The following is an 11,911-nucleotide window of genomic DNA, read 5'->3' on the forward strand; positions in this document are numbered from 1 at the left end:
TCAATGTATACAATAGATAGGGTCAGCTAAAATAACAGGCAAATCAAACAATAGCTTTTCAGAAACACCACAAAGATTCATTACTCAAAGGAACAACTTTTCCAATCTCTGTCCTATGGATGAATTTGAAATGTCCTTAACATTAAACACATATATTCAGTTTCTCCAGGGCTAATTTCAGATTAGTGTGGGTATCTGGAGTAAGACACTCAGAATAGTGGAGGAGAACTAATATTAGCAGAAAGCTGATGGGGAAACAGAGTCAGAAGTCCTGAGTATTTATGCTGTTTCAGGTTTTTCTTGCCAAGATCCTAGTCCAGGAAAATGGTCTTTTCATTTGTGATCTAGAATGGCTCAGCTTCTTACTCACCTGCTGCTACTTACAGAAATCTACAATGAATGGAAAAAGAATTCTCCAAACATGAACCCAATGGGATATTTACAACATAATGCTGCTACTCATGATTCTACCTATCTGCACAATTATACCAAAAAAAAAAAAATATAATAAAGTACAAATACAAAAGCTGGATAAATACTGAAAATGGAGTGTGAAGAGATGACCAAAGAAATTTATTTAGAACATGCTCCTTTGTTCTCTCCTGTTTTAGTGAACACCTATTTATTGTTTTTAATTAACAACAATAAAGAAATCAAGCAAAAAAATTAAACACATATACAAACATTTTTAGTTAGCAGCCTTTCAAAAATTTTTCTAAGAAAGGCAAATCTCCCCTCCCTAACCCTCTTAAAGTGCTTTTCATTTTACACTAAGATACAAATGACTGATAAACATTTTTCTCCTAGGAATTTTTTACTAAGAAAGAACAATTGGCATGCAAAATGAGGGAATAATGTGAGAGGGAAGGGACAGACAAAGAAGCATGGAAGCAGAACTTTGTGTACTTCACAAGCTTACCCAGGGCCTGACATGAAGGCATCAAACAGATTTTATGAGATTTTTATGGATTCATATAATAGACCTTGACCTCATAGCCAAATGGTTCAAAGCAGAGGATGATTCATAATGATTTGTTCTACCTGTCTTAACTACCTGCAAGAAGGGAGAAAAGAAAAATCCAAATAATCCCAAATCTTAGTAAACCCTATCCAAAAGTAAAATATAATTTATTTTGTTGGCAAGTTCAGTGACAACGTAATGGGGAAAGTGTCTTATAAATGAAAAAAAATCTCATCTTAGAAGATCTTGGGAAAATTAATGTAGATTCCATTGAAATCTATCCCATATCATTCCATTCATGGGATTTTCCTCTCCTCTTAAAGCATGAGTTCTAATCCCAATTAATGTTATTTCTCTGACATGGGTAAGTTCTTTTTTCTTGCTGAACCCAGTCTACTCATTTGTAAATTGGAAATAATACTATTAATATTACCCTATTGGGGCGGCTAGGTGGCGTAGTCGATAAAGCACCAGCCTTGGAGTCAGGAGTACCTGGGTTCAAATCTGGTCTCAGACACTTAATAATTTCCTAGCTGTGTGGCCTTGGGCAAGCCACTTAACCTCATTTGCCTTGCAAAAACCAAAAAAAAAAAAAAAAAAATCACCCTATCTTAGACAATTGTAGTAAAGAAAGAAATATAATATGGAATGCTATGGCATCAAAAGATAAAGAATGGTTATCTAAATCTTTTTTAAGCCATAAAACTCCATATTATATTTATTATAATTAATGTCTCATTTTCATGTAACTTTGGGGACTGAGGGAGGCAAAAAAAAATGAAAGCCTATCTTTTGAAAATCTCAATATTTCCAAGTGAAATATATACACACTTACCTGTAGATTTTGAAGACCTCCATATGCTGTAAATAGAAGCAGAAATCCAAAGGAAACCACAATAATATTCTTTAAGTTTCTTTCCATTTTGTTTATTGAAACCTTCGGTCATCAGATGAGAATGTCAATCTGTAGTTCCTTAAGTGGCCAACCAGGTTTCAAGGGGAAAAGGGAGTCTGAGCTTTGAAGTAAGAACCTTCCTTCTTCATCTAAACAGAAAGAACTTTAGCCATTAGGGCTAGTTAATGAACTTTTTATCTCTGACATCTAACACTCTCACAAAGTATTGTTAATTATTCACTTTCTCTAGAACATCAACAATTTTCCCAATAGCACAAAGGAGCAGGACTTTTCACCAATGGTTTGCTCTTTTCTTTTCCTTTCCAGGAAGAAAGGAAATCAAATAATGATCCTATACAATGGTGGACAATAATGGCAGAAATTGGTGCTACAAAAAAATGAAAATATTTTATTCCCAACTATCAAAGATTAAATACCAATCCTTGCTCCTGGGAAAGGCCAGTATGATTAAAAGGCACTATTGATAGTCAAAAGACTTCTTTATTATAACACATACACTATTAGATTATGTAACAAAGTCAAAGCAAAAATAATAATTTCTCCCACATAAAAACTTCAAATTTGACTTTAAAAGGTGAATTTTTAAAAGTCTGTAATTTATGCCATCTATGGTTATAGCAACTGTAACCATATATGAAAATCTATTTAAGATAGTGTAGACTTTTGCCTCTTCTAAATCCTCTCTTCTCTTTACAATTCCCACCAGGTTGGAAGGTGACAAGGGAATCATTCATGGCTTGGTGAAAAAGATTTAAATACCATTCTTGTTTCTGAAGACTCAAGATACCAAACAATAAATAATCCTTGGAGTAAAAAGCTGTAAATCTTCAAGAGTAATAGATACAGGAGAAATGGTAGACTACAGGATTGTTGATTGTGGAGCTGGGAAGGACTTGGAGATTTAACCTATGCCCTCATCCAGCAAGGTGGACCCAGCAAGATGATATGATTTACTAATTGTCATACAAGTACTAAATGATAGTCATGATTTGATCTGTGATCTTTTGATTCAAGATAAAAGTTCTCATTACACTGATTTTATCTAATCTGAATTTGGTAGCAGTAGGTCAAAAGCCTTTTGTGAAGAAAAAGGTAAGGGAAAACACTAGAAAGAGAAAAATAAAGCCAAGGTAAATTCCTCTTAAAGTAGTGAGATGCTAGCTATAAATTCTCCCCAATCAGTAGAAGATAATGAAAGTGTGGATTTGGCGGTTTTTTTCTGCTTCCATGAATTCAATAAACCTTGTTTTATACAAACTTTATCCACTTTTATCATAGGGCCAATAGTTGATACAGTGGATAGAATTTAGGACTAGGAGTCAGAAAGATCTCAGTTCTAATCTGATCTCAGATAATTAACACTTATGTGACCCTGGACCAGTCAACTAATCCCTATTTGCTTCACTTTTTTTCATCTGCAAAATGAGCAGGAGAAGGAAATAGTGAACCACTCCAGTATCTCTGCCAATAAAACTCAAAGGAGGTCACAAAAAATTGGCTACTACCAAACAACAAATATCTGCCATCCAGCATAGTTTTTTATACACAACAAATGCTTATTAAATATTACTCAGAGGATCAATCAATAAACATCTATCAGTCACCAACTAAATGATAGGCACTATGCTAGACACTAGGGATTCAAATATAATAGTGTCACAGTCCCTGACCTCCAGGAGCTTACATTGTAAAATCTTATGATTAGAGCTGGAAGGACCTGAGAGGTCATCCTCTCCAACCTCCTCCTTTATAGTTCAGCAAACCAAGATGCAGAAAAATTAATTGCCCATCTTTGTAATGTAAATGAAAGCCAAAAGTCATTAGGTCATATTATTCCAAATATATGTTTTGTTATCTGGTTTCTGGACAATGGATCTAAAGTTCATTGATGTGACAACTCTTTAGAAAAACACAACTAAAGTTTTCTGGGAAAGCAGAGTCCCAAATTCCTGATGTCATTGCCACATTTTGCAATAGATTTGGCAACAAAGTGCCTTAAGTTTGCAGTAGCAAAACATATAAGGCATCTTCTTATTTTTTTTCATCTACATAATTTGCCTAAGTAGTCTTATTGCTACTATATGAAAATACTGTTGTTATAACAACTGGAAAATCCAAATTTCCCACACTTTTTATAAATTATTGGTTCTTAAGTTCACATATGAACTTGTTTTCAGCATATATTTTGATTGTGCTCTGATTTAAATGACTTTCTTCATGATCCTAGAAATTTTGTTTTGTGCATTTAAAAAACATTATTCTGAGTGACATGATGATCTACCTAGAGAATCCCAAGAAATCATCCAAAAAACTACTGGATACAATTAGCAATTTTAGCAAAGTTGCAGGATATAAAATAAACCCTCATAAATCCTCAACTTTTCTGTATATGACTAGCAAGATACAGCAGGAAGAGCTAGAAAGAGAAATCCCATTCAAAGTAACCTCAGACAATATAAAATACCCAGGAGTCTATTTGCCAAGGCAGATTAAGAAACTTTTTGAAAACAATTATAAAACACTTCTCACACAAATTAAATCTGATTTAAATAACTGGGCAAAGAGCAACTACTCATGAAAAGATTGAGCTAATATAATAAAAATGACAATTCTACCAAAATTAAACTACCTATTTAGTGCCCTACCAATCAAAATTCCAAAAAATTAATTTAATGAGTTAGAAAAAGTTGTAAGTAAATTCATTTGGAGAAATAAAAAGTCAAGAATTTCCAGGGATTTAATGAAAAAAAAGAAAAACATTATTCTGAGAAAAGATCTATAGGCATCACTAAACTGCCAAAAGAATCTATAACACCAAAAAAAGGTTAAGTAATTCACACTGAAGACCTCATTCAGGCTACTTGCTTTGAACAAGATGTGTCTGTGAAATATTGATTGTTTTCATATTGCACTATTCATATTAACTTCACCATTCTTTCCAGTTTTTGCCTATTCAGGAGACCCTGATATTAGTATTTAATATTTATTTGCTGATGAGAAGTTAAAGACAAAAGAAAATCTGGAGATTTCTAATAGAAAGATTATCTTCTATTTTCCCTTAAAATGTAAGCTTCTTGAAAGCAGGGACTGTTTTTGTTAGTTTTGTACCTGTAGCACAGAGTCTGAAAATAGCAGGTGTTTAATGAGATCTAGAAGTAATCTTAAAAGCCATCTTTCTAGTCCAATTCCCTCATTTTGTAGATGCTAAAAGTCACAGGAGTGGTTGGGCTAGTTGTTACTATATTCAAACTAAGGACCTCTGTTTCCCAGTGCCTTGATTTTTACCCTGCAGCAGACTTTTTCTATTGAACTGGATTGATGTTATATAATTCATAAATCATTTCGTATCTATCAGTTGCTGTTTCATAAGGTTTTCCTCTTATTCTAGTCACACTAAATAAGCAGGCTGGGAGCAACCTAGATAGAAGTTTTACCCAGTACTCTCTGCCCCTTGGGGTAGGCTAGAGTGCTCCTGTTCCCTCCTTCAGGAGGAAATCAGAAAAACTAATACTCTATATACTGTGGTCCTTGCCCAGCAAAAACTGTTAACATTTTTATTTATATATACCCCATGGCTAATAACCTCCCACCAACACCTGTTACTCTCCCTGTATTATTTAAATTTTGAGTATATATGAGCAAACTGTTCCTTACCTTCCCCACTCTCATTCCCTCTCCTCTTCCCTTCCCCACCCATGTTTTACACCAAACCTGCCCATTCCTTGCACTGTACTATGGAACTGCTCTTCTACCGTAAACAAAGGTCATATCAATTTATATCTCTTTGTTTCACTATCACCATAGGGTCTCCATGGCTAACTTCCCTCTAATAACACTGCATCTCCCTAGAACTGGATAGAGAAGCCTTCATTACCACTCCTCCCACCTCACCCTTCATTCATATAAACTATTCTGTTTCTTCAGTAGAAGGAAGTAGGGATATTCCTGGCTTTCCATTTGCCCTTTATGAATCACATTCTCATACTTACACTGCAATCTCCTTTCCTTTGTGTTTACTTCAACAAAAAGTTCCTAATTCAGGTCATGGTAGTCTTTTCTTTGTGTTTTCACTATTTAACCCCTGTATAAATCCCTGTTGACTGCTGACCTAACCATATCCCAGTCATTGTCTCTCCTTTCTCAAGGAATTCAGCAAGTGACTCCCCATCTTTTTCTCCTCCCTAATTCCTGACTTTATACTAGGGGGCTTCAACATCCATTGTGATGCCCCATTAAACTTCCTCACTTACTAATTTCTCAGGTTCTTACAATATTATAATCTACTTATTATAATCTACTTATTTTTCATTTCAGTAACACAAAGACTGCTTTTGAGGGACATGGGGAATTATATTGTTCACCCATTTATTTGTGTAGATGAGATGGAATGATTATAAGATTATAGGAAACAGGTGGATCTCACCATTACCTATGCTTCCTTAATTAACATTCCTTGATAGGATCATAACTTGTTATTTCATCCTGTCTAACCACTCCTGAAGCAATTCTTTGTTCTCATTGTGCTCTCCAATCCTTCCACCCCTCAGGATTTTCTCAGGCTATTACTTTTGCTCTGACTTCATTTTCCTCCCTTGCCAATCTGGATCCTATGGTTAGTCAATTAACTCCATACTATTCTATACTCTTGAATCACTTAGTTCCTTGTCCTACTGCTGCTTATCCCTTGCCAAACCTCAGCCCAGAATTACATTCCTCCTCTTCTCTCTCTCTCTCTCTCTCTCTCTCTTCTCTCTCTCTCTCTCTCGCTTTCTCTCTCTCTGTTACTCATGTGCTACTGAATGGAGCAAGAAGACATGCAACTATATTGACTGAGAACACGAAATTTATTATATGTCACTTCATCTGAGTCCTCATTTAAAAAAATTGACTTTTCAAGTTTTTTTTAATTGATTCCCTCCATCCATAGCATCCATAGATACTATTCCATAGCTTCTCATTTCCTATGGCTCCCTCTTTCCTACCTTTCAGTTATGGACATTGCTTCTTATTTTACTGAGAAAATTGAGGCCATTTAATGTAAACTCTCTCATCCCCTTCTTCCCATCTCATAAATCCTTAAAATCATTACTTACTTTCTTCTTCTCCCTAATCTTTAAAAATGAAGCAACCCTTTTTGCCAAGGTCAAGCCCCCATAAAATGTCCTTATCCCCATTTACTTCTATTTCTCCCTACAGTTTATAACCTCAATAATATCCTGTTTTTCTGATCTTCAGACTCTCTTTATCTATTTGTTCCTAGTCTCTACTACTGCCTTCAAATGTGCCTCTAGCCTTGAAAAATGTTTTTGCTAGACTCCTTTATTCCCTCAAGCTCTAATCTTACATCTCTTTTCTTTTTTCATCAAACTCCTAGTAAAAGCTAATATCTTTGTTTCTCTTGCAGTATTTATCCCTTTAATAATATAGCTTCTATACTATCATTCAATTGAAACTGCTCACTCTAAAATAATCACCCATCTTTAATGACATTTGTTGTTTTTTCTTCAGTTTTCATCATTCTCAACCTATCTCAGTAAACAGAAATCTGTTAAGGAATTTATTATATATGTATAAGTATATAGATTAGATATAGATATAGGTATACTTAATCAAAAATAGACTATGATTTGGGGATACAGAGTAAATAAAATAAACAAAACCCCAAGTCCTGGCCCTCAAGAAGCTTATATTCAGGGGCAGCTAGGTGGTGCAGTGGATAAAGCACCGGCCCTGGAGTCAGGAGTACCTGGGTTCAAATCCCGTCTCAGACACTTAATAATTACCTAGCTGTGTCTCAGACACTTAATAATTACCTAGCTGTGTGGCCTTGGGCAAACCACTTAACCCCATTTGCCTTGCAAAAACCTAAAAAAAAAGAAGCTCATATTCTAATGGTGAAGATATCATCTTTATCATCATCATTGTCATCAGAAGGACAAAGGAAGAAGAAGGAAGGACATTCATTTAAGACTTGGGATTTTCAAAGTGCTCTACAAATATTATCTCATTTGATCCTCAAAACAACCTTGGGAAGTAGATGTTATTATCCTTTTTATGATTAAGGAAACTGAGACTGATAGAAGTTAAGAGTGACTTCTTAGGGTTACATAGATAGTAATTATCTAAAACTGGATTTGAACTCAAGACTTTCTGACTCCAGATGTAGCATTCTATCTCTTGTGTACACGTTATCTCAAAAAAAAAAGCTATATTTACAAGGAACTAGTGTCCTTTCAACTTGGTCAAATTTTAAAAACCATATGAGCTAACATAATTGACATTGCTGACCATATTTCCAAATGGAGATAACAACAGCTGCATCCAGAGGGTTAAAGGTCACAATATTCTTATGACATATTCTTACTGCATTTTAGCAAAGTAAACTTCCTTTTTTTTAACTGTTTAATGACTTAAAAATTCATCCCATCATTAAACCTGAACCAAGAAAGTTTTTGATATTGGGTCCACATCTAACATTTGACATAGTCAGCATGCAAATAGCCACATACATCCCAAATACATTCAGGGTAAAATGAAGATAATTGTCAAGGTAAGTGATTAACAACTGTTTGGATGGGAAAAATCTCCTAGAGACAGTGAAACTAGTCAAAAAAAAACACTGCAATTTCAACTCGTGACAAGGTAGTATTTAAGGATACAGGTGAGGGCAGGGTATAACTGGTGATTTGCATTCCTGCAGATCAGATCTCTGTCCTTCTTATGTATCTCTTACCATTGATGCTAGTGCTACTGAATCACTTATAAGCAAAAAATGTATGAATTTCATTTATCACTAATTATGGCAAATTCTTCTAGCATCCATCCCACTTTCTGGGAACTGTTTAATAAAAACACCCCAGGCTTTTAACTCCTCCAAAACCTGAGATTTTTAGTTTAATTTGGTCATATTCATTTTTTTCCTTCTCTAAGCCTGTCTCCAGTCTTAGATCTTAAACTGCTTAGTGTAATCTGAATTGAGGCATTTCTTAGTCTCTTCAGTTCTATGAACAAGGAAGAGAGAAGCTTCCTAGTTTGCTACTTCCCACACTTTCCTGTTTTTTCCCTTAGTTCCAAACAGATTCTCCCTGCTTCCCCAAGAAGATATACATTTTTCCCTCTTGAAATTTTTCCCTTACTTTTTCCCCTTTTCCATCAAGAATATCATCTATAAAATGAGATTAGACTCAATGATATCTAAGGTTTTTTCCTAACTCTACAATTCATCTGTTGTCTATCCAGTTTCCAAGAAAGCCATACTTTTCTAGTACTACACTTTTTTTCGTTTTCCTCATTGATCAATATTTTTTAAATGGTGCATTGTATAAGATGACTGTATCAGATCAAAATGTTTCTTAAATAGACCCTTTCCCATCTCCATTTTTTCTTCTTAATGATTTAAATATTACTTGAATAGAAATGATTTTAGATGGAGTTATAAAGTGACTTCCTTACCCTTTCCTAATAAAGCAGGGGTTCTTAGCCTTTTGTTTTTCATGAAAGCTTGCTATTTCCAAAGAAGGACTTTGAGAAAAATTCTTTCCCAAAGGAAATTTTGCTGCCACTGGGCAAAACTTTGGAAAGTGCCTGCTCAATCTGCAATCAGTTACATAATTTTCTCAGAATTTTCCTTAAACCTACATGGAGAATCTTATTTTAACTGGTTTTTCCAGCATTATACACCTTAATCTCTTGACTATAGTACCTTCCTGTCCCAGATAACTTTGCTACCCTACTCATTTAATTTTCTGTATTCTCAAAACATTTTCAATAGTTTAAACTAAAAAAAAGGGACAATTTGGTAAATCCTATGGGCTGCTTCTCATAATAATGTTTTTAAATGTAGAAAGTAAAATATATAGGATAACAAAAGGAAACAGAAAAAAATTTGTTTAAAATTAAAACAGATTTCCAGCTTAAGAACCACTGAGGGGGCCTCTCTCATCCTTCACTACAGGAATTTAAATAAAATAAAAATTAATTGCTGTGTATTTAGAGTGTAAGAGGAGGGAGAGAAAGGGAGAGAGCATATGATGAGGGCAGAAAGAATGACCTTGACATTTTTAAATACCAATTGGATTTTATAAATAGCTTCAGTTTTTTAAGAGCAAATATTTGATAGACTCAAGAACCACAGATGTTTCCTTAAGGTTAGTATTTATACAATAACATCACTTTGGGCAAAGTAAAGTTTTGGATATTTCTGTTTGAATTCTGATGATCTCTTCCATCGCTCTAGTGATATGACCACAAGCCATGATCTGGAAATCCAGAAAGTTTAATTAAGTAGTAATTGTTCCAGCCACTAGATGGGACTGTTCTGCTACTCCTCAATAGCTCCATGTTTGTCATCCCCCCCCCCCCCAAAGGTTTGATAGAAAAGAGTGTCATTTAATCAGATTTTAAATAATTAAACTTCCTGCTAAGAAATCAGAGATTGGTCTTAATTTTATGGGAAGTGCAATCAAGTGCTTTGGTCTTTTTTTTAAGAAAATGTATTCACGTAGCAGATAAATACCATCATTCTTGACATTTTAAAATGGTATTTCTACTGTTAAAAAAGAGCAACAAAAACATAATCCTTCCTGTTAATAAATAATGCAAGCCTCTTAGGTCAACACAGACACTGGAGAAAATCAGTTGCTTTCATTAAGAATTTCTGGTGTTGAAATATACAGTATTAGAAGGTGTGTGTGTTTGTGTGTGTGTTTGTGTGTGTGTGTGTGTTTGTGTGTGTGTGTGTGTGTCTATGTGTCTGTGTGTCTGTATGTGTGCAAGAAAATTTTCAAAGCAGTATGACTCCAATAGTCTAGACTTGAATATTGAGGATAGATTTCCTTCGATTGATTGACCCAAACCATTTAGCATTTTGAAAAGAGCATTTGAGTTTTCCAGACATTCAAATGAAGCTATGAATTAGATGATTTCTCAAGTACCTATCAGCTGTAACATTCTGTGATCTTTTAAATGAGATGAGCAGCTTTAGTCTTCCCCTCACCAAATTCTTCGGCCTGATACTGGAGGGACCACCTCTAAGAAGCAGAGGAAGGTTCAATCAACATTCTGTCCTTCACTGCTCAGGTGAGAAGAAACTGGGAGCCTAATTAGAGAAATGACTTTTGGATAAGACTTCCAGTTTGTAAACTGCACATCTGAGACCCCTCCAGCACATTTCCATTATCTTCTGGAGAGGGATTGACCTTCACTACAAACTATCTCAGCTGGAAGAGAGCCTAAGGGAGAATTGGAATATTTTGCAGAGACTCAGCCTTCTATCCTTTTCATCCTAACATATATATATATTATATACTTATTATATCTGCATATATATATACATTATGTATTATATATGTATTATATCTGTATATATACACATTATGTATTATACATTTATTATATCTGTATATAATAAATATATTAGCCCCTCGGAGAATTCTTCTTTGAAAGTGCTTTTGACTGTCCTCTGAGGTGCTTTCTTTTTTTTTTTCTTAAATCTCCTTTGCCAAGGTTAGCTTTAACTCATATCCCATTTGGGAAATTTGTGCTTCCTGAAAACCTAGAATTAATGTCTAGAAGTCTGTCTTTTCTGAGAAATTTGTGAACTCTTTACCAACCTATGATAAGACTGGGGAATTCCTTATTTTTGTATGACAATGTGGATGTCTCTGGTAGGTCTGTAGTGTAATGCATTTGACACTGCTTTCAGTCTTCCTGTCAACTTAACTAAGATTAAATGAATCATGAATTCAGATAATTTTCAATAGATTCTATAGTTGCTCTGGATTCTTGGCATTTCTAGCTTCATCAAAAAAGCCAATCCACCTTTTTTTCTCACCTAGATTTACTTTTGGTTGCTTGGACAATGAATTGTTTACATAAATACACATGCACAAATACATACATCAAATCTATTGAAAACATAATAGAAGAGGTCACAAAGATTCAGTTGTTCAGTTTTAAACATGGTCCTCTAGCAATATGGCCCTGTAAATACCTGTTTTGTTATTGTTGGGAATCTTTTGAACATACTACAGAAA

The 11,911-nt window shown here is 34.6% G+C and overlaps 1 protein-coding gene and 1 long non-coding RNA gene across 3 annotated transcripts in view; one reads left to right on the top strand and one right to left on the bottom strand.

The window, feature by feature from the left end:
- The window catches only part of LOC141488189 (uncharacterized), a 50,106-nt gene extending 47,052 nt beyond the window's left edge, over positions 1-3,054 (top strand). The window contains exon 4 of the long non-coding RNA XR_012468608.1: positions 2,584-3,054. This is a non-coding gene — a long non-coding RNA (uncharacterized LOC141488189). The remainder of the gene's footprint in view (positions 1-2,583) is intronic.
- The window catches only part of LOC141488188 (protein unc-93 homolog A-like), a 63,474-nt gene that overhangs the window by 42,140 nt on the left and 9,423 nt on the right, over positions 1-11,911 (bottom strand). Inside the window, exon 2 of one of the 2 annotated variants that reach the window (XM_074188037.1) lies at positions 1,797-2,005. In XM_074188037.1, the coding sequence (XP_074044138.1) occupies positions 1,797-1,883 (87 nt within the window). In that variant the 5' untranslated portion in view covers positions 1,884-2,005. Of the gene's footprint in view, positions 1-1,796; positions 2,015-11,911 lie in introns of those variants that run through there. The other variant, XM_074188038.1, reaches the window with a different exon arrangement.

This window comes from Macrotis lagotis, chromosome 5 (assembly GCF_037893015.1).
Source record: "Macrotis lagotis isolate mMagLag1 chromosome 5, bilby.v1.9.chrom.fasta, whole genome shotgun sequence".
NCBI classification, from domain to species: Eukaryota; Metazoa; Chordata; class Mammalia; order Peramelemorphia; family Peramelidae; genus Macrotis; species Macrotis lagotis.